The sequence below is a fragment of the Pelodiscus sinensis genome, chromosome 22 (assembly GCF_052426305.1).
Source record: "Pelodiscus sinensis isolate ZL-2025 chromosome 22, ASM5242630v1, whole genome shotgun sequence".
Lineage (NCBI taxonomy): Eukaryota > Metazoa > Chordata > Testudines > Trionychidae > Pelodiscus > Pelodiscus sinensis.
Window position 1 is genome coordinate 16,209,807 of NC_143073.1, and position 23,130 is coordinate 16,232,936.

The following is a 23,130-nucleotide window of genomic DNA, read 5'->3' on the forward strand; positions in this document are numbered from 1 at the left end:
CCCAGGACCACAATCCTGCAGCAATCGCCTCAACCTCCTTTAGGTTAAAAGCCACGGAGCACCTCACAGCTTCAGCTTTCTCCCCTCCAGCCCAGAATCATTTCTTTGGCTCTGATTTTCCCAGTCAATGCTTCAGTGCCCAGCAGGCGATTTAGGAGAGGAATGCAGAATGGCCATAGTGCCTACCTGAAACTGCAGTTTTCCATCTCTGCTGTATGATGGAAAAACAGCAGCAGTGAGTAAAGGGTGCAGAGCAGACTTGGGTGCTTTTCGTCGGCTTTATTTAAGATCTGTGCATCTCAGGAAGAAAAGCAATGGGGGGGGGGTTTCTTCCCCCCTCCGACACGTTTCCAGGGAGGGGAAGAGAAAGTAGCTTGCTGACCAGTTTGGTTCTTTATTCTCTTTTAAATACTGTACAGTGAAAAATAAATAAAGTCTCAACCGTCACAGCTCGATTTCTCCCGCCTGCCCCGGCAAAGCGACTGGTTCAGGGCTGGCTCTATGCTCTCCCCCTTCCCCCCCTCCCCCCAATGCCATTTCTGTTCAACCTCCACAACATACGAAAGAAAAGAAAATACCTGCTGTTTTTGTATTGCCTGGAAACAAAAACCCATCCCTGTGCTCCCCGCCCATCGCGCCTTCCGATTTTTGGGAGGTGGAGGGGGTAAGCAATTTACTCTGACTCATCCTTTGCAAAGTCTCTGCCCAGCAGACCCAACTGAACTAGACGGAAGGAAAAAAGGAAGGGAAGAAAGAGCCAGACCCGTGCTCTGCGTGAGGACGCGCTATCAGAAGGCACAAAAAAATCCTCTCTCCGGTTTAAACACGCAGCTGGTTTGCGTTTCGTGTTTTTAAAGGAGTCGTCAAAAACGGACACACATTAATTACAGGTATATATTTTTACTGTCGAGACCCCTTGCCCGGAGGGGCATGTGATCCTCGCCCACTCCCCGGACAGCAGGGGAAGAATACGGTTTGGTTTTCACTGCCCTGTCTCGATCGGTTTGAGCCTAACGAAGATTATACTCAGAACAGCTTTCCTATCTTTGGCAAGCTTCCAACAAGCACTAGAGTAATTAATTATTTTCTTTTAATAATGGTTCATTAACGAGAGATCAGTGGGTTTTTGTTTAACGATGACGCAAGCAGGGCTGAGAGCTCGAGGGTTGACTAGGGTCGGTTAGGTAAGAGGGAGCAGTCGCATCTCTCTTGGCTTGGAGCTTATGAGAGCCCGTTCACCATGGCGGATGGTTCCTCGCCATTCTCCGATGGGCCGTTGGCAACCTTGGTGACTGGCTCTACCTGCAGGGGGAGGGAGAAGGGGTCAGCCCACTAGCTCCAGCCTCAGCCTCGCAGCCCTTTCCCCAGTCCCGCAGGCTCCGCATCCTACCTTTTGTCTGGGTGTGTCATCTTCGGTGGATTTTTCCCGGGATTCATTCTGTGGGGCCCGCTGTCGGCTCTGGGACTCGGCCCGGGAGATGTAATCCGCAACTGTCACTGGGGAGGAGGGAGCATGCCCTGGGTTACTAACAGCTGCTGGGCCGGGTAGCTGCTGCCCCCACTCCCATACACACACAGCTGGGACAGAATGTCAACTAGGGGAGCGGCCAATTCACAATGCCCACCTCACGGTCACCAACAAAGGATCCAGGAGTCCCCCGGGGCAGAGGTCTGAAGTAGGGATGTTAAGGACAAGTCAACTAGTTGCTTCTCCCCCTTGCTGTCTATCAGAGGCAGCAAGTGAGGGGAGGGGAAAGAGGCAGCGCCACACGGAGCCCAGGGTCAGCTGCTCGGTGTGGTGCTGCCACTTGAAACACCACTGTGGCATTTCAAAGGGGCAGTGACTAATCAAATAGTTCCGTGTTTTTAAAGGAGTCGTTAAAAACGGACACACATTAATTATAGGTATATATTTTTACTGTCGAGGCCCCCTATCTAGCGACTAATCAAATAGTTGATGCAAAGCCGTTCGATTAGTCAATTACACAATACTGAGCATCCTTAGTCCGCAGGGTTACACCAGCTTCCGAATGCCTGAATTTTGGCCGCTGGGATGAACTGGAGAAGCCCCAAGGCTACTCTGACATGCGTCAATTCCCAAGAGCCTGCTGGGAGATCCAGCCACACTCACTGTGCTTCATAAGTGGGACCCTGCTGGCCTCTTCATGCACAGGGAGGGTTCCCAGGACTGTTCCTGCCCCCCTTCACACCCACACAGCAGCAGACACACAAAAGCCTGGTGTGTGTCCTGCTGCACCTCTTGCCCAGTACTGCCTTAGCCCTGTACCTGGCTGCCGGTCCCGGCTGATGGAGCCCTCCATGCGGTTCCCACGGTTACGTCGGCGACGGCTTCGATTGCGTCTCTGAGGCTTTGATTCATCCTCTGCGAAAGCAGGGGGGAGAACTGAGGGTGAACGCAGGTGTTCCCCAACCCCTTCCTCTCCAGAGACATTCCTCCCAGAGCCAGAGAGAGAATGCAGGTGTCCCGGTTCCCAGGCCCACCTGCTCTAACCCACCAGCCCCCACTCCTGGGGCGAGAACCCAGATATTCCAGCACCCTGCCCCCCACCACTCACCCACGCCATTCTCATTGACAGATGTGTTGTCTGACTCAGCAGCCCCATCCATCATGGTTGCATCCTCATCGGTGCGGCGCCGGCGGGAGCGGCGCCGGCGGTTGTTGATAGGCTGTGACTCACTGGCATCAGTGTCAGCTGTCTGGTCGGTCTCCGTGTTGTCCAGCAGGCTGTAGGGGTTGCTGTCTGGGTCCTTGAGCACTAAGGGAGAGGCAAATAACCCTGCCTAGCCTCACCAAGAACAAAGAACCCAGGAGTCCTAGATTACAGCCTCTTCCCCCACCAGACTCAACTTTGCTCTGAGTCGCGTTTATATGGTGGCGAGGAGATACAGGGCACAGCAGCTGTTTAACAGCAACACAGCACAACAGATTAGGCCAGGGAACAAAAGAAAGAGCTGAAGGGGAGTGACCCAAGCTGGTCTATGGCTCAGACTCTGGGGTTCAAGAGTCTCCTACCCCAACTGCCCCTGGGTACACTCAGGAGTTAACAGGGCTCTAGTCACCTGAGCTAATGGAGGAATTGTTGTACTTGCTGCCCCCTCCTCCTCGGGGTGCTGGGGTAGGACCCCGTCCTCGTCCCATGCCCGGGCGCCTCCGGCTATCCTCAGGGCGCGGGTCTCGCTCACAGTCGTCTCTCTTCTCCGATTCAGTCTCTGAGGCGTTGGACACATCTGAGTTGGTACCTGGGAGGACAGAGCAGTGGGGCCCCTGAGCCACCATTGGGAGTGCCACTCCAACAGGCTGATCTGCACTGGGGGCTCCCCAAAGCTGTAGCGAGCAGCAGGGAGGACACACACTACCCAGGGAAACACTTTTTGTCTCCTCTCTGTAGGAAATGTTTTACAGCCTTGCTGAAATGCAGCCACCTCCGGGGGCCAGCCCATTGACCAACCCATCCCCAAGGTGAAGCAGAGATTTTGGCCAAGGCACCTTGGGCTATAAAATCTTGAGTGTTGGGCCCATCCATCAAACTCCAACCCACCCTGGGAGCCACTCCACAGCCCCTCGGTTACCGTAGCCAGAGTTGGGTCCCCGGCGCCCACGGCCTCGCCCGCCATAGCTACCCCCATACGTCCGCGTGCCATGGAGGGAGGAGGAGGTGCTGTCGTCAGTGGCATAGCCACCTCGCTCCTTGTCAGCTCGACTGGAGAGGGGCCGGAAGCCCATGCCAATCTGCCGCAACTGCTCATCGATTTGCAGACGTTCCAGGCGCAGCTGCTCCACCTCCTGGGGACAGAAATGAGAGTGCATAAGAGGATAGCACCTAGTTATATGGCCAGGCCACTTCCAGGATGGAGGGGAACCAATCCACTGTAGTTCCCAGGCAGGGGAAACCCATTAGTGACTGCACTAGAATGTAAGGGTACCAATTAGCAACAGCACCCATGCAGCCTCAGGGCAGGTTCCTGGGAGGGGCCCAAAATGCAAGCTCGGAACAGGAAGGGGAACAAAAGCCAGTCACAAGTACGCAGCCCTGGGATGAGAAAGGGAGAACCAATAAGCAAATGCACCCATACAGTCTCTGTGCAGAAACCTAAGAACTGGCACAGGCAGTGGGAGGACAGGGGGGAAAGGGACCCGATTAACAATCGTGCACATGCAACACCCATACTGACTCCACTTGCAACGCGAGTCCCCGAGATGGGGAATCCCTGGCTGTTTCTCAGAGTCACTCCCCATTTGATTTAGATGGTCCCAATCCCTAAAGTATTCGCTAACAATCCTGCTGAACGATTGAGCTGCTGCATAGACCCTCCTTCTAGATTCAGGCCACTTTTGCACTTAAGATTTCGCCCGCGCTCAGGACGTTTCTCCATAACTGTTCAGGGATAGGGAAGGTGGAGTGTTACCTGGAGGTAGGAAAGGTGATATTCGAGTAGGGCCTGGGCGTTGCTGATATTTTCCCGAGTGCCGACAAAGATGAAAGGAACCATTCCCTGGGAGAGAAGAGATTCAATCAAGTCTTGGCCACCCCCCAGCGGCTCCTCCTGCCACACACTGATCTGCGTCCACCTACCTCCTCTCGGGCATTCTTCTTGTCATTGTCCCCTTCCACCCGCACCCGGACGACTCCGGACTTGTCCACAATTTCTTGGATCACTTTGCCATTCTTCCCAATCACTTTGCCTGTTGAAGCGGGGTTAGCAGAGAGGTGACACCCACCAAAACCCTGGCTCTGCTGTTCCCCCGCTTTCAGCTGAGACCCCCCCCCCACTCCTCTATCACTCAGGTCACTTGTGTTCAATCCTACGACTGATGGAAATGAATTTAAGAGGAGACGCCAATACAAGACGAAGGTGGGGACAAATGGTCCCAACAAAACACTGTAACACCCTGTTATCCTCTGTTGAATGAACCTTTTCACCCGAGTACTTTCCTTCCACCCTGGCAGAGATTTTTTTCCATGAAGTGAGCTTAATTCCATGGGGAAGGGCACCAGGTCACACCTCTGCACCCCTAAAGACACCACAACAGACAGCTGCTCACTTCCAGATAGGGTTCCCCACCCCAGAACTTATCATCTTAAGTTTCCTTTGGTAGCCCTACTTCAGAAAGCTAGCAGCCTTCTAGCGAGAGAAATGCACAATGGACCCCTCAGAGACAGGCATCTCCCACTCCCCAGTGGGGATGTCCCATCACACAGACATTTGCCCCTGGGGGATGTCCCAGGAACACTGGGCCCCTGTAGGGGTCACTACCAAGCATGGTAACAGCCATGACATTTACCAACAAGGTTTCTTGGGACTTGAACAGAGTCTTCTGAGAATTCTAGGTAGCTCCGGGCCTGCTTGCATGCCTCAGGAGTCTGCAGGTAGGAGACAAAGGACTTGGTTACCTGGTCAAGTAATCGTCCTGACTACCTCCAAAACAGAGAGAGAGAACCCAGGAGTGCTAGTTTCCAGCCCGCCTCCCCCCCCCCCAGTTTAATCCACCAGTCCCCCTTTCCCTCACCAAGAGAGCCAGGAGCCCTGCCCTCACCTCCCCGTAGATGCGGAAGGTGCACGTCTCCTCATCTAACTCTATGGCAGTGACTCCAGGCACCTTCCTGGCCTGCTGGATGTTGGCACCATGGGTGCCAATGGCCAGCCCCATGAGGTCTTCGCGGACAGTGAACTCCTCCTGGAACGCCGAGGCCAGCTGCTTACTCGTCTGGGGAGAAAGAGTGCACCACAACAGGGAGTCAAAGTGGTGGCCAGGGTGAGGGAGGAAACTGCAACAGGCCAAGAAATGCCAGTTCCCACTAGCTGAGGGTGGGCACTGTGCAAGAGTGCTCCAAGGCCGAGAGAAGAGGACAGTATTGTTGCACGCTGGCTGACGGAGATATCCTCCACATGGTCCCTCAGAGCCACTCAAGTGGGAGGCATCTACTCTGCTGGAGCCATGCCCCTGGCTCCTGAGACCCCTCCATGGAGTCCAACTCTGTTCCTCCCAAGTGGCTCAGCACTAAGGTAGCTGAGCTTAGGAAGGGGTAAGCCCTAGGAGGTCTGTGTGCAGCTCTGTATTCCCCTCCCCCAGTCCCTGAAGGGTCTGGAAACCCGCCACACCTGTTTTGGTGAGGCACCAGCTTCACCACATGAGCAACGGTTTGTCTGGTCTGCCACCTAGGTGTGAGGAGAAAGCAAGCGGCTCGGCTCGCCTTGGGTTAGGGCCATCACCCATGCCTAGGCGCCTGGATGGTGCGGTTCCACCTCACCTCCAAGTGCTTGTTGGCTTCCTCATTCCGAGACATCAGCATGAGCTTGGTGCGGATGCTGCGGAGGTGCATGTCACCCAGCAGTGATGCCCGCTTTATCGTGGATTCATTTGTAGACTATGGGAGGAGAAAAGCATCAGTGGTCAGCAGAACTAGAGCAGCTGCTGGCCACAAGAGGTGGCCAGCCCTATGACACCACCCCATCCTCCAAACCATCCATCCATCCCCACCCCAGCTGATCTGCCATGAACCTGCCACCCCTATGGTCCTCCATTACGCTGGCTGTGCGCTCCTGGCTCACCAGGATGAAGAGTTCGCTGTTGGCGACATTGAGAAAGATGCTGTTTGCTCCCACCGCCTTTTTGAATTCCTTATGCACATTTTCATTGGAGCACCTGAGTAGAGAAGCGACAGGTTAGCAGAGCAGAGAGCAGCTCAGCAGCATACCAGCACAGCTATGGGAAATGTAAGTGCACCATGGGGAAGGTATCCTGGGGAACTCCCAGGCCTAGACAATCCTTGCCAGGTGTTTGTCCGACCAGATCTTAAAAACCTCCAAAGCTGAGAATTCATCACCTTGAAAACCTGTCCCCTCTTAATAGGTCAGGTGGGGTTTTTCAATTTCAATTAACTAGATCCTCTCCAGAGGAAGCAGCCACAGAACAAGGATAGAAGAGGTGGGTGGGTGGACGGACATTAAGACTAGGGATATTAGAGCACATCTGATTAATCAGTAAGCTGATGCTCATCAGTTAATGGTATGGGTTACACTCAGCTGGCTCCCAGGGAGGTGGCTTTGCCACAGCAGGGTAATAAAGCTTCCTCCATAGGAGCTAGGTAGGCAGTAAAATCTTCTCCCCAGGAGCTGGGCAGGTGGCCCTGCTCTCAGGGAGGCTTCACTGTAAGCTCTGCAGTATAAAGCTTAGAGCCCACAGCATGTGCAACCATGGAACTGCTAACATTTTTTAGCAGATACAGTTACTGTATTAAACAATTTTTAACATCTCTAAGACCCAGCAGTGCCCCAGAAGGTAACCTACACAGCTGCATATTCCTTTTCGTGGAACACAAGTCCTGCTGGTAAGCTCACTGGGTGACCAACAACCCATATGGCCAATCTGCTGTCTTTCCCCAGAAATGCCTCACCCCATCACAGCTGATCATGCCCTAGGAAATCTAGGGGACATTTAGAGTAACTGAATCAGGCTAGCACACCTAGAAAAGCCGGGGTCGTCTGGGCAGCAGTGGGCACATAACCTGGGCACTGGGCTGCTTTGTATTCAGACAGCTACTCACTTGTCCACCTGCATAGGGAAGAACACTTCCAGTTGCAGCGTAGGGGATAGACCAATAGGGGGCACACAATGTGTTGTAATAAACCTCTTCTCCTCTCAGAGCCCACTGCAGGCTATTCACAGTATAATTACAGCAGAATAATGCTGGTCAATTTCCTCATATGGCGCCTTTAAACACAGCCCTGGTCTCTGGCTCCCTCGCCATGGAGGAAAAGCCAAGCTAGCAACTTTTCTTTAATCCAAGGGTGGTTAGCTCCCCTAGGTCGCTGTTTCACTCACGCCTCCTTGAGGTCCTCCGGCACAGCAATGGTGTATTTGAAGAAGCTGGATTTGGTGGCCACTTTGTTGGGGTTAACGGGCCGGAGTCGCTCCAGTGTGACGATTTCGTTGTAGGTGGCATCACAAGCTGCATATTCAATTACATAAAACTGAGGAGAGAGAGAGATTGGGTGAGAATCAGGAATTTGGGAGGGCAGAGAGAGGAGAGAGAGAGAGAGAGAGAGAGAACTGATGGCATGGGGTCCCAGCACACACAGGGATGGGCTTTGCAATCCAAATACAGCCTGGGAAGCCAAATCATGCTCAGCACCTCGTTTTCAGATGAATTAACCTGTCGCTCTCGCTGCCAATGGATATGAGTGAGGCCATGCACTTTGCAAGATTCATAGAAAGGAGGACTAGATAAGAATTAGAACAGCGACCACTAAAAAGTAGGGGATAAAAAATCTTGCATGATTCAGATCGAAATTAAGGTCAGGAAAGGGGGCAACGCTCAGTGGGGAGCCCCTAAATGTTCATGATCTGAAACCCTACGGTGTGGTTTTATATCCCTTTGCAGGCTCCCTCTCTCATGGCAGTATTTCCTGTAATCTCAGGAGAGATTCAAATGCCACCCAGCTGATTAGCAGAGAGCCCACAACTAGGTTTTGTTTCTATGGATGGTACACATTCACATATGCCTCAGTGCACACACACATTTATTCCACACAAGATTAAAAGGGACATTGCATGGGAGCCTTCACGGATCTTTAGGCTGGGTGGCATCACTGAGCTCATCTGATCTTGACCTTCTGCACAAGCCAGGGCTGTCCCTTCCAGCTGAGCCCAAGCATCTTTTAGAAAGAGAGAGACTATCCTAATTATAACCTTGCCTCCTCCCGCTTGCATTCAGGTGGCATGCCGAAGGGACAGCAAGCTACACAAAGCGCTGGGAGCTGGCGCGAAGGCATCGGGGTAGATGTGAGCAATCAGGGCATGGAGTTGGGCAGAAAAATCCATAGAAACTTACGTCTCCTTTCATCATCCGGACCCTTGCCAGCCACCAGCCGCACGGCTCATGTTCATTGGCTCGGGAATAAACCTAGAGAGACAGGAATATGGTCAGCAGGGGAGCCAGTGAGGACAGCAGGCTCACAGTGGACAACCCCAAAACCCAAAGCACACCCACCTACCTCCACTTCATCCCCTTCTGTAATCTCTTTGTTGTAGTCCGTGGGTGGGGGGAGCCGTACATCACTGAAAGGAATCTGTCGCTCTGGTTGCCAGCTATGAGGAGACAAAAAAGCAGGATGATTTTTCTTGCATGGACTGAAAGCAACTTTACCCTGGATTCGCCTGTAGATGGCACCACAGACTGAGAAAAAGATCAGATACTACAAGACTTGTTTGTTCGGGGTCAGAGGCAGCACCAGGTCCTGTGCACACACACCACATGAGCCTGTCTGCCTTGAAGAGTTTGCAATTATCCCCACTTTCCCAAAAGACCAGAGTCTATGGCAGTGATGGAAATGGGAGAGCTGAGCTCAGATTCCTAGTCTAAGTGCTTGATAACTGCCCTTATCCCAGCAATTCTGGGATTGTTGTCCAAGTTGTAAAGCTCTTTTCAATTTGTATGTACATAGCACCCATAACAGGTCCCAGCCTACAAATCCGAAGCGCTACCACAATACGACAACCACCGTGAGGCCACTAGTTGGACTCTGCAACAGAAAGAGGGTACCACACATGGGGGAGGATAAACTTTTCCTTCAGCTAAATCCATTTTAACTTTCTACCACCTAAGGAGGAATTTTTGCCTCACTGTTTTAAGGATTAATTTACGTCTGTTTGCAATTAGCGGCTCCCAGTGCAGACAACACTCCACGACCCTATGAGCCTGAGGCTTTTTGCGACTCCAACAGTGGAGAGGAAGCAGACACTTTGAACACCATCATGTATTTTAAACACAAGACATTTCAGCTTCTCCCTATTCTTACTGTCTCAGTGCTGGTGCCATCTACAGTCATTTGTAACCCTTGGTTAGCAACTGCCCCAAACCAAAGTTCCAGCATCCACACTGCATTCATTATGTGGGCCCTGTCCAACTACCCACATGTGACTACTCTAGCTCAGTGTCTCTCAACCTTTTTTTTAATAAAGTATTCCCTTAAAAAAATTATAAGTACCCCTAGTAACTGTAACAGACTAACTCGGCTACTCCCTGAAGCTCCTAGTACCTACAGTTTTCAGACACACAATTTTATTTTCCTACCACTGCACACATTTGTTTAAACAACTTAATCGTAGCCGGGCAGGTGATGAAATTTTTGAAAATAAAAAAGTACAAAAATAATAAAGCGCTGTAAAACTTAAAACAAAAATTCAGTTTTCTCCAAATTTCAGTTGTATTGATGTACCCCCCCCAAACGTCTCTCAAGTACCCCTAAGAGTACTCGTACTACTGGTTGAGAAACACTGCTCTAGCTTTGTTCAGGGGGCGGTGTGAGAAAGCTTGACTGTCCACCAGACTTGATGCCCCAGGCTAAAAAGTCAGCTTGGAGGATACGTTTGGTGGACTTCTAGCATGTGAGTCCAGTGAGGCTACATCAGCACTGCCAAGCAATAGAACTTGAGCACCAGGTCACCCAGCTACACTCAGGCTACGATATCTGGTCAGGGAGATTTGGAAGCCAGAAGTGAACAGCTGTCTCCGCAGGGAAATTTCACCTGCTCAGCAACGCTGCTAGAAACCCCATAAGGACATGGCACCTAATGGAGTGGGGAAGAGCTATTTGAGGAATGGAGGAGACTCTACCTTCAAAGGACTGCTCACATATGTGCAGCTCATTTCTCCCTCCAGAATCACAGCCAAAAAGCAGAGGGAGCCAGCGTAGCATTTAACTCAGGTATCTAGCAAGCTCTGGAACTAATGACAGTGTCACATCACTACCTAACGGCACAGGTGTTAGCACTGGGATTTTCATGGTTAATTACCCCATGATCTGAATAGGAGATCGTAACTACAGACAGCTGAGCTATCGCAGTGGCACAGGCTGCAGGGAGTGTATCCTGCCACCTGGAGGGGCCTGGATTCGAAGCTCTAGCCACACTCTTACTGGCAATCCTCCAGCATTACTAGTTTTTACTGGTGGCTCAGAAATAGACTCCTGGAGTGAACACGATGCCCTGAAACCAGCTAGCATAGAAATTCAAGGAAACATTGCACCTGCCTAACCCACAGCAGCTAGGCTCAATCCAACAGGGAGCTTTAAAAGGAAGGCAGAAAGGTCGCTTGCCTGAGATCAGATGATGGAAGAAAATCCAGCACACTGAAGCGGCATAGGAAGCGGCATCTTTTACTTATACATCATCAGAGACACAGCCAGGGCCATAACTGCTTTTATTAAAGCGGTGTGTGGTGTAAGCTGATTTATAAACCCCTTTATCCTGTTACTGATTTAGGCCCTTAAAAGGGGAAACATTTCAGTTCTCTGGTTAAAAAGAATAATCCACCAGGGAAACTAGATAAAAACAGAACAGCCGAATTCCTGTTTAAACAGCAACCGGCACCTGTTTGGAATACTCTGTTTCGTACCCTACTTCACTGCTCCCTTCCACCCCAGAGGAATCTGCATCTTAGTGCCCTGGCGAAGGATTACTTTATAAAGAGATGGCACAGCCCAGAGGTAGCAGCTTCTCTGGGCTGGTAGACAGGCCAGCTGTACAGGAAATCCCTGAGTTGCGACTATTTTTTAATGTGCAGAAGGGGCCAAAACCCCCCGGCTTATGTCCCTGGCCTACATTTAGGATGGTGCACAGCGCCTATCGTCAATGAAGATTTGAGTTACGACGCCCCCGACTTGCGACACTTCCCCGGGAACCAATCGTGTCGCAAGTCAGGGGTAGCCTATACTCTCAACTATCTACCAAGCTGCATTTAAGGGCTCTGATATTCCTGCATGAGGAGGGCAGGGTTTTAACTTGGGCTGTAAATATCCATTAAAAAAGTTAATATCATTTTAATAGTTTAACACAGTGGCTATGGTTCCATGGCAGGGCTGCTCCAGGCAGAGGTCCTGCTGGCCGGCTCTGTTGTGGGTAGGTGAGGGGCTGCTCCAGCCTAGCCTTTCTGGGGGGCCAGGCTGATGTTTACTGAGTTACCAGTGAACCTTTTACATCCCTAGTTTGAACATCACTTCCCTTTCCTATCACACACCAAGGGGTCTGCAAACTGACACTTTTCTACATACGCTGCTTTCTCCTATTTGCTGCTGCCTGGAGAGACAAACGCAGCAACCTAACATCACAGAAGGAACCCAGCTGGTCAGAAAGAAAACAGGACAGGTGCCCCATGAAAAACTATTCCTTCACATGCATTCTCAAAGATGAAGGGTGGTACAATTCCTCCATCTCCTGGAACAGTGGCTTTCCACAGCATGGAAGCAGCATTTTGGCACGTCTGAGCGAGGCAGGAGAGTTTCTGTGGATAAGGAATGGGACTGACATTCTGTGGTTCATGTCTCAATTCTGACCTAGCACAAGTCATTGCATCTCTATGCCTCAGATCATAATGGAGCTAATGATCCTGTGTTTAATGAGATAACAAACTCCACAGGGCAGAGGGTGGCTCATTACTTATATAGACCCCACCTAGTAAAATGGGGCCCTAACCTCAGTTGGGGTCTCAGCACTAGCCTCAATCTTGCTGTGTAGCAGATCAACAGCTGCCAATCCAGCAGCATTCCTGAGGGTGGGGGAGGCTGTTGGCTTATTAAGAGTGAGTCAGTTTCATTCTGCAGAGCTTTGCATGCCGCAAAGAACAGCAGGAACTAAATCTGGAAAAGCATCAGCCTGCTAGTTATGCTGGGCCTCAAGCCCCCGCGTCAGATACCTTGAGCGCAGGGGCTTTATTTAGTGCTCTGAAACAGCAACTGTGGCATTCCAGGCAACCCTTTCCACATGGATTTCTCCTGAATCAGCTCAGGAAGGGCTGGGTGAGGTACTCATCAGTCAAACTGCCACCTACTAAACACACTTCTACTGGGACCACCTGCAAACAATGGAGGATTCAAATTTACAATCCATCTGGCTGTAAAAGCACCTTGGAACTGAGGGCAGCAGCATACTGAAGTCAAGCACACACTGGTCCAATACCCATGTGAATATGCCTTACTAGGCAGCAGAATCTAGTGCAGCGGTGGGCAACCTGCAGCCCAAGGGCCGCACATAGTCCATTGGAGGTCTATGCATGGCCTGCAAGACATTTTGTTTACTGTTGTCCACACACAGGGTTGCCAGATTCTGCTGATCTCCATTTGCATAGTTTTTCCCCTACTGATATTACTAGAGCAACATGCACATAAAGCAAGGGCACAAAGCGAGGTGCATGCTGACTGTACACAACACTGACAGAGAGCTGTGCGCTCCCTCTGCATCCAAAGAGTAGCTACAGTTCGAGTGACACACCCAGCAAATCCTAGGTATACTAGAGCAGTTAGCAAAACTAGCCTATCCCAGGAGACCTTCTTTGTTACAACAAACTTGTGACCCATTCGTGTGGTCTGCTCACTAGCCTCAGTTGCCCATCGCTGGTTTAGTGGGATAGAGAGGGTGGGCTGGGAGTGAGGAACCATGGACAATAACCCTCTCTCTGGAAGACACATGGCAGGAGTCTAACAGGCAGGGATAGGAAGGGACTGAGAGGCCAGGAAGTCCAGGTTCTATCCCCAAATCTTCCACGACTTGTCTGTAGGAGGCACCCGTTTTAAGAAGAATTAAGCGGCATAAAAGCAGACACTGGAAACTGCTGGCAGAGACCACAATTTTCCAAAGGAGACTGAGTTAGGCACCTGAACTCAGATAATTCAGTGGTATTTGTGAGCAGAATGGCTCCTTCAGTGTCTCAATCTCACCCCACTGCAGCAATTATGCCATACCCACCCTGACGTCAATGCTTAAAACAGGGACAAACTGACTCCTAATGGGTTTTCTTTCCAGGACCAACCCCTCCTGCCAAGGCTCTCCAGCAGATACTTACTTGTTTTCGAAGGATATTGTGACCGAGTCTTCATGCACATCTTTCACAAAGCCCTGTGGAGGGAGAACGGAAGACAGCATAAGAGATCCCCCGGGATGTAGATTCCATTGAACAGCAAACCCAGATATTAACAGTATTGTGCTGGGAACCAATTCCGCCCTGTTAACTTTGGGATTTGGGTACTGGCAATGGGAAGGCTCTCTCGGAAGAAATGAACTCAAATATAGGCAGGTTTGCTAAGCTGCAGCTCTAGAGCCTTCCACAGCACCAGCCTTCCAAACCTGCTTGTGCACAGGGAGCATACAGGAGGTAAAAGTCTGCAGGCTGGGTGGGCAGGACTGGGGGGGGAGGGGGGGGCCTGGCAGATCATTGCAACTTTCTAACAAACAGAATATACTTCAACTGCAGCTAGACACACACCACCTGTGTGTGGGATTAAGGTCTCAGCACTATTGGCCTGGGTCCACAGCCCTGGCTCCTGGGGTCAAGCAATTTTAGCAGAATAGTGGGTTTAGGATTTTTTTAAGTAGGTTTCTAACTCTCATGGTTGTGAAGAAACACGAAAACATGACCTGAGTGTAACTGACCCAGTGATAGTGATAGAAATGTAGCCGTGTGATGTCTGTCTGAAACCACAGCTCTTAGAAGGGTGAACTGCCCCAAAGATATCTGACCCAGCAAGGCTGCCCAGCTCTGCAGAGTCTGAACCAAATGCTCTCTGCAAGGGGATCTGTCCCAAGCCTTTCAATTCCACATGCTGCTGCACTGAGGGCTGCCCTAGCCAAACTCACCCCAGCAAAGGACTGTGTGTGTGTAGAAACACACAGCAGACCTGCTGCTCCATCCATGCAGACACACCCAGCTGCTAGGGTCCCCCAGATCTCTAGGGGAAAGAAGGGGGACCTATGCTGCCACCCTTTTCACTCCCTTGAGCAAACCATGTCACTGCTATTGGCCTGAGTTTCCTCATCTGTAAAATGAGGGTGACAACTTTGACCTCCCTTGTAAAGAGCCTTGAAGTCTATGAATGAAAAGCGCTAAGAGCTAGATGGCATCGATTCCACTCTTCACTAATAGCCATCTCCCTCCTGTTATTAGGGTCAGAGACAGAAAGGAGGAAAGCCCTGTATGACAACTTGGCATCTTCACAAGGTGTCCTGGTTTTCAGGAAATGCTGGTCACATACTTGGTGGATGCCATGGACTTTCTGCAGGATCAGGCCACCTCCAAATCTCTTAAAAGTTTTGGCTAGAGTTACCAGGATGAGAGCAAAGAGGTAGAATGGTTTTGAGGCTAAAGAACTTGGCTGAGATCCATGTTTGAACCCTGGGCCTGCCACCAAAACTCTGCACAACTACAATTGTGTTTCATCTCTGCTTCAATTCTTTTTTTTTTGTTTTTTGTTTTTTTTAAAGGGGTAACCCTTTTTGTATCCCTCTTCTATTTAGATTGCTAGTTCTTCTGGAGCAGGGCCTGTCTCCCACTGCAGCTGTGCAGTGGCCAGCCCAATGATAGGGGGGGGGGGAAGCAGCTGGCCTCCCTCTCAGCCCACACCTGATATGGGCCGGAAACTTAGTTGCGACCTATTATACAAGCAACAGATGAAGTGGTCATCTGTAGCACACTGCAAATATAGATGCAGATATCCATGCTAGGGATGTTAAATATCAGTTAATTGAATAGTCAATTAACCTCATGAATTCTTATCAGTTAATCAACTATTTTATAGTCCCCGGGCAGCCTGTCTGGGGGTAGGTGTCTGAGCTCCTGGACCCAGCATGAGCCGGATTGTCTGCTTGCCTGGCTTCTAATACAGAGTAGGTCCAGGACCCTGGGCAAGCTGGGACTGAATCAGGCTGTTTACCAGGGGGTGGGGGGAAAATGAGTGTAGTCTATAGCATTAACCTATAAGCTTTTGCTTATCAGTTAATCGACTACACTATTACATCGCTAATCCATGGCTCATTTTTGTGGAAATGGATGCAGATGCAGACACAAATTTTGTATCTAGAACCCTGCAAATTTGTGGATATCCAGTTTATATCTGCAGCTCATTTTTGAGGATATATAGATGCAGATTCTAATTTTTTTAATCTGTGCAGCACTCTAGTCAAACAGCAAAACCACCAACCTGAAGGGCCCCCGAGTCTCAGTCCTGATCTACCCACTAGCCCACACTGCTGCCCCAACACAGAAGGCTAAGAAGGTAACTGATGCATGGCATGGAGCAGCAAAGTGGGCCCAACAAATATTGTGCTCCTGAGTCTGGGCTATTTGATTGCAGTCCCAGTGGTTCAACCACCAGGATGTCAGCATCAATTAGGAAACACTGCAAGGAGCAGTGGGGGTGGGAGGCAGGCGATCTTGTCCTACATTTGTAGTCTAAGGCCAGTGACAGGAATGCCTTGCCAGTCTAACTGATGACAAGAACAGGTGCTCAGAGACACTCTCCAATCACTACCACCCCCCGTGACAGCTGCCTGCTCGTAGCTAGCGCATCATTATGCCTCAAGACCCGCTTGCTGCAGGAGCAGGGATGTGCTCAATCTAAAATAAGGCCCTTTTGAGTGGCAAAGTGGAATTGGATCATGCAGCAAGGCTGATTCCCCACTAGACTGGTTCAGATTCAAGACTACAATACTGTGTTCTACAGCACCTAGCACTTGGTGGTCTCTATGTACTAATGGAATAAATAGTCCCTGGTCTCCCGTAGAACTGCCTGGGGTGGGGGGAGGGGGAAATCAGATCTCTGGAAACAGATTGAGCCTTCACCTAGTTATCACTATGGCAGCCACCTCAGCTCTCTATTGAAGAACCAAATCCTCCTACATAGGCCTGGTAAGGCTTTGGGGAGATCTAAGTTAAATCCCACCTCCACCAAGTCAATTCATCTCTTGGTAGAATGGGCAATGTAAGCCTGCCTTTGTCGAAGTAGATTAGGGTGGGGAACCTAAGGCCTGGATTTGGCCCCCGGAAGCTCAGGGCCCCCACCCCAGCATAGGGGAGCCTGCAGCAGTGCTCTAGCCCCCTCACTGCCCCACTGCAGGACTGGAGAACACACAGTCTACTCCCCACTTTGCTCTCTGGTGTACGATGAGAATGTAGGGAGTCTTTCTCCTTGTCAGTCATGAGCCACAGTGTGTGTGTGTGTGTGGGGGGGGGGGGGGATGTTGGGGTTTTTTTTTTCTGCTTCTCACTTGTATGTGGCCCCCAACTGATTTTTCTGTGGGTCAGCGACCACCCAAAAAAGGTTCTCCACCCCTGATTTAGACTGTAAAAATCTTTGGGGTTAGGGAGAGCAGCTAGCACATCAGAAATACAGGAACTGCTAAACTAGGTCAAACATGCAACTTTTTCAGTTTTATATTCTCTCCAACACAGGGCAGTCCCAGATCCTTCAGAAAAAGGTTCAACAAGCTTGTGTTAGGAGGCAAGATAATCAGCCTTCTGCATTAGGCCTCATCTCTGTTAAAGTTTCATCTTCCTTCCACTGCTTCCAGTATTCATTGTTCTAACTTTGGATATTCTTACACAAAAACAAGGTGATAGCTTTTACTGAAGCAACTTCATTATCCATGTAAACATCCAATCACTTTTTGGATCTGGATGTACCTTCTGGCCTTAAAAATGCTAACATAAGAACGGCCGTACTGGGTCAGACCAAAGGTCCATCTAGCCCAGTAGCCTGTCTGCTGACAGTGGCCAGTACCAGGTGCCCCAGAAAGGGTGGACCAAAAACAATGATCAAGCGATTTGTCTCCTGCCATCCTTCTCCAGCCTCTGACAAACAGAGGCCAGGGACACCATTTCTATCCCCTGGCTAATAGCTTTTTATGGACCTAACCTCCATGAAATTATCTAGCTTCTCTTTAAACTCTGTTATAGTCCTAGCATTCACAGCCTCCTCTGGCAAGGAGTTCCACAGGTTGACTACATACTACGTGAAGAACTTTCTTTTATTAGTTTTAAACTTGCTATCCATTAATTTCATTTGGTGTCCTCTAGTTCTTCTATTATGGGAACTAAAAAGTAACTTTTCTTTATCCACCCTCTCCATACCACTCATGATTTTATATACCTCTATCATAACCCCTCTCTAAACTGAAAAGTCCCAGTCGCTTTAACCTCTCCTCATATGGGACCCATTCCAAACCCCTAATCATTTTAGTTGCCCTTTTCTGAACCCTTTCCAAGGCCAAAATATCTTTTTTGAGGTGAGGAGACCACATTTGTACACAGTGTTCAAGATGTGGGCGTACCATAGTTTTATACAGGGGTAGTAAGATATTGTGTCTTATTTTCTATCCCTTTCTTAATAATTCCTAGCATTCTATTTGCCTTTTTGACTGCTGCTGCACACTGTGTGGAAGTTTTCAGAGAACTATCCACGATAACTCCAAGATCTCTTTCCTGATTTGACGTAGCTAAATTAGCCCCCATCATACTGTACATATAGTTGGGGTTATTATTCCCAGATGTGCAATACTTTACACTTATCCACATTAAATTTCATTTGCCATTTTGTTGCACAATTGCTCAGTTTGGCGAGATCTTGTTTGAGTCCCTCACAGTCTGCTTCTGTCTTGACTATCCTAAGCAGTTTGGTATCATCCGCAAACTTTACCATCTCACTGCTTACCCCTTTCTCCAGATCATTTATGAATAAGTTGAAAAGGATTGGTCCCAGGACTGACCCTTGGGGGACACCACTAGTTACCCCTCTCCATTCTGAAAATTTACCATTTATGCCTACCCTTTGTTTCCTGTCTTTTAACCAGTTCTCAATCCAAGAAAGGACCTTCCCTCTTATCCCATGGCCATGTAATTTACACAAGAGCCTTTGGTGAGGGACCTTGTCAAAGGCTTTCTGAAAATCTAAGTGATAGAAATCTAGCCGTGTTAGTCTGGGGTAGCTGAAGCAAAATGCAGGACAATGTAGCACTTTAAAGACTAACAAGATGGTTTATTAGATGATGAGCTTTCGTGGGCCAGACCCACTTCCTCAGATCAAATAGTGGAAGAAAATAGTCACAACCATATATACCAAAGGATACAATTAAAAAAATGAACACACATGAAAAGGACAAATCATATTTCAGAACAAGAGGGGGGGAAGGAAGGTAAGTGTCTGTGAATTGATGATATTAGAGGTGGGGAGAGTGGGATGTCTGTGAGCTAATGGTATTAGAGGTGATAATTGGGGAAGCTATCTTGGTAATGGGTAAGATAGTTTGCGCATTTGTTCATTCCTTCCCGGAGAGTGTCGAATTGTAACACGAATGACAGTTCAGAGGATTTTCTTTCAAGTGCAGATGTAAAAGGTCTTTGTAGCAGAATGCAGGTGATTAAGTCATTGAGTGTCCTTTCTGGTTAAAATGGCAAGAAACTGGTTTTTCTTTGTGATCTTGTCTGATATCTATTTTGTGGGCATTAATCCTTTGGCGAAGTGTCTGAGATGTACACCACAGTACAAATCAACAATGGAAAATTAGACACCACTCTCTACAGAAAACCCACTGACTCATACAGTTACCTTCATGCTTCCAGCTCCCATCCAGAACACACCACACGATCCATCATCTATAGCCAAGCCCTTCGATACAACCGCATCTGCTCTAATCCCACTGACAGAGACCAGAAGCTTCAGGATCTCTACCAAGCATTTATAAACCTCAACTACCCCCCCGGAGAAATAAAAAAGCAAATTGAAAGAGCCAGACGAATACCTAGAAACCATCTACTTCAAGACAGACCCAAGAAAACCAACAATAGAGCACCACTTGTCATCACCTACAACCCCCAACTTAAACCTGTCCAACACATTATCAATAAATTGCAGCCTATACTGGAACAGGATACCATACTCCAAGAGGCTCTGGGAGACAGACCCATAGTCTCCTATAGACAACCACCTAACCTCAAGATGATTCTTACCAACAACCACAGGACATACCACACTAATACCAACCCTGGTACCTTCCCTTGCAACAAACCCCGTTGCCAGCTTTGTCCACATATTCATTCTGCTGATACCATTATTGGACCTAACCAAGTGAGTTATAAGATCAAGAACACATATTCCTGCGCATCCAGAAATATAATTTATGCTATCATGTGCCGAAAGTGTCCGTCTGCTATGTACATTGGACAAACATCTCAGACACTTCGCCAAAGGATTAATGCCCACAAAACAGATATCAGACAAGATCACAAAGAAAAACCAGTTTCTTGCCATTTTAACCAGAAAGGACACTCTCTCAATGACTTAATCACCTGCATTCTGCTACAAAGACCTTTTACATCTACACTTGAAAGAGAATCCTCTGAACTGTCATTCATGTTACAATTCGACACTCTCCGGGAAGGAATGAACAAATGTGCAAACTATCTTACCCATTACCAAGATAGCTTCCCCAATTATCACCTCTAATACCATTAGCTCACAGACGTCCCACTCTCCCCACCTCTAATATCATCAATTCACAGTAACTTACCTTCCTTCCCCCCCTCCTGTTCTGAAATATGATTTGTCCTTTTCATGTGTGTTCATTTTTTTAATTGTATCCTTTGGTATATATGGTTGTGACTATTTTCTTCCACTATTTGATCTGAGGAAGTGGGTCTGGCCCACGAAAGCTCATCATCTAATAAACCATCTTGTTAGTCTTTAAAGTGCTACATTGTCCTGCATTTTGCTTCTGAAAATCTAAGTATACTAGATCTACTGGATCCCCCTTGTCTGCATGTTTGTTAACCCCTTCAAAGAACTCTAATAGATTAGTAAGACATGATTTCCCTTTATAGAAACCATGTTGACTTTTGTCCAAAAAATTATGTTCTTCTACATGCCTCACAATTTTATTCTTTACTATTGTTTCGACTAATTTGCCTGGTACTGAAGATTTTGCCAAGATTTTGGCCTTATCACGTGGCAGTGAATTCTACAAGCTAACCACGTTATGAAAAAATCACGTCCTTTGCTCAGTTTTGCATTTGCCTCCTTTTCGTTTCACTTGGTGTTCCTTTGCCATGGTCCTATGAGAAGACAAACCTCAATTACGTTCTCTCTCCCAGCTATTATGTTACAGATTTCTCTTTTCTAAGGAAACAATCCCACAATAAATCGAATGCCATTTTCAGGGGTTGGAAAGAATCTTCCCCCAGGTTAGGCTGACGGGGTGCGTGTATGTATGTGTATGTAAGCCCTTTTCAGCTTGCTTGCTAGAATCATTGGGTGTATCTCACCTAATTCCCTGCCTTAGGCATTGGTGTCACCTTAGTCACCTATTCTCTGCGTGTGGCACAAAGTCTAACCCAGGTCATCGGTTCAATATGGGAGGTGACGGCAAAGTTCGGTGGCCGGTGATTTACAGGGCAGGCAAATAATCTGATGGTCCATTCCAGCCTTAATTTCTTGTCACATAAGAGGTTAGCCAGGCTACTGCTCATTCTCACTGCCCTTCTCTAAACCCTCCCTTAACTCTGCTGTCTCCTTTCTAAGGCCAGTTCCAGAAAGGCATGACGTTTTCAGTATGACGGGGCCCTCTCAGTTGGACTGCCAAAAAAAGCGTTAAATAAAATGATAAATACTGTAGAGCCAATTCCTTTTTCCTGCTGTTTTAACCCCCCAGTCAACACCTTCTAGACACTGATAACAGGGACAGGAATGCCTCATCCCATCGCTGGTGACCAGGTATTTAGAAAGACATTTCCAGCCAGAAGCTAATTCTCCAAACAGGTTTGTGATTAGGATGCCTGATTCAGACTCCAGTCTGGGTTAGATTTCCAGTTCTCTCTGAGAAAAAGTGACTAAGTCATCCATGCCTAAATTTCCCCACCTGTAAAATGGAGATAAAGCCATCTCTTCCACGGAGGTGCTCAGGTATCATGGGATGGGACTGATAGTATATAAATGGAAAAATGACAGCACCAGGTTAGGACCATTAGATCACCTAGTGTGACATGTATACTGCCGAGGCAGTTCAGTTTCACCTAGTTACCCTGTGCTGAGCCCCATAACTTGTGTCTGGCTAAACACCTCTTTCACCAAATCACTCTTGTTTGGAAGCCATCAAGAAATGGAAAATTCCTTGGGAGAGCTGAGGTTTGCAGAACACCTAGCACGTTAGGGACCCTACTGGAAGTGGTTCAGAGAGACACTAGAAAACAAATACAGGTTGCACCTCTATAAACCTGAACTATCCGGTCCAGCAACCTGGAGGGGCAGGGCGGGGGGGGGGGGGGTGAGAGCCTGGCGCTATCCAGGGGGAAGGGAGGATGTGCAGCTCAGCTGGACTGCTGTGGGGGTACGGGAGTCAGTGCACAGCTCAACTGGGCTGTGGGGGATGGGGGCAGCTCAGCTGGGCTGCTGGGGGAACCAGGAAGCCCAGTGGAAGGCAAGAGCAGGAGGGTGCCAGCAGCAAGGGGGGCAGAAATGACCTCCCCAGTCCAGAAAAATGCCTCAGTCCTGTCTTGAAGGCACCAGACCAAGGAGATCCAACCTGTAGAATGGTGGTAATGATGATTACACCATTCTAGATGAACAACTAGGTCTGATCTAGCATAGCGATTCTATGATCCTGAATTAGTGGTGGGGAACCTTTTTTGGGTTAGGGCCACTGACCCATTTAAAAAAAAAAAAATCAGTCAGGGGTCACACACAAGTGAGAAGCAAAAATAAACACCCTCACTGACCTGGCACCCAAGTGAGAAGGGAAAAAAAGACACCATAGATGTGGGCCCCAACTGAGGTTGTGAAATCTCCATCACTGGAGATATTTAAGAGCAGGTTAGATAGACATCTATCAGGGATGGTCTAGATGGTGCTTGGTCCTGCCGTGAGGGCAGGGGACTGGACTCGATGACCTCTCGAGGTCCCTTCCAGTTCTAGTGTTCTATGATTCTATGAGAAACAGAAAAAAAGACATTCACCTCACTACCCACAAGCTCCACCCTAGCACATACGGGGAGGCCGGGGCTAGTAATTTTTTGGGACTCCACAGACTCGGGGGGAGGGGGGAAGGAAATGAATTTAGAGCACCAGAGGGGATTGCCAGAGAGCAGTCTAGACTAGGTGTGTGGGGTCTGGGCTGGAGGGAGGGTGCAGGAGCAGGCTGGGGGTGAAGGCTGCAGGAATGAGCTGGATCAAAGCAAGCCACAGGCCAGATGCAGCCCATAGGCCATAGGTCCCCACCCTGTCCTAACTGGTTTTATGCCCCTTCATCCCAAACATGCCTAAAATTGATCCATGCAACCCAATAACCCCACT

The 23,130-nt window shown here is 48.9% G+C and overlaps 1 protein-coding gene across 1 annotated transcript; it reads right to left on the bottom strand.

Annotated features, from left to right (window-relative positions):
• Window positions 1-264: 264 nt before the first annotated feature.
• Window positions 265-22,741, bottom strand: FXR2 (FMR1 autosomal homolog 2). Its single transcript, XM_075907930.2, has 17 exons — window positions 22,557-22,741; window positions 13,863-13,915; window positions 9,019-9,112; window positions 8,856-8,927; window positions 7,847-7,995; window positions 6,574-6,667; window positions 6,273-6,389; window positions 5,558-5,728; window positions 5,306-5,384; window positions 4,596-4,705; window positions 4,429-4,515; window positions 3,592-3,805; window positions 3,082-3,261; window positions 2,577-2,777; window positions 2,288-2,383; window positions 1,391-1,497; window positions 265-1,302 (listed from the first exon to the last, which is right to left on the bottom strand). The coding sequence occupies exons 1-17, from the start codon at window positions 22,626-22,628 to the stop codon at window positions 1,222-1,224; spliced, it is 1,977 nt and encodes a 658-aa protein (XP_075764045.1). The 5' UTR covers window positions 22,629-22,741; the 3' UTR covers window positions 265-1,221.
• Between the last annotated feature and the right edge of the window lie 389 nt (window positions 22,742-23,130).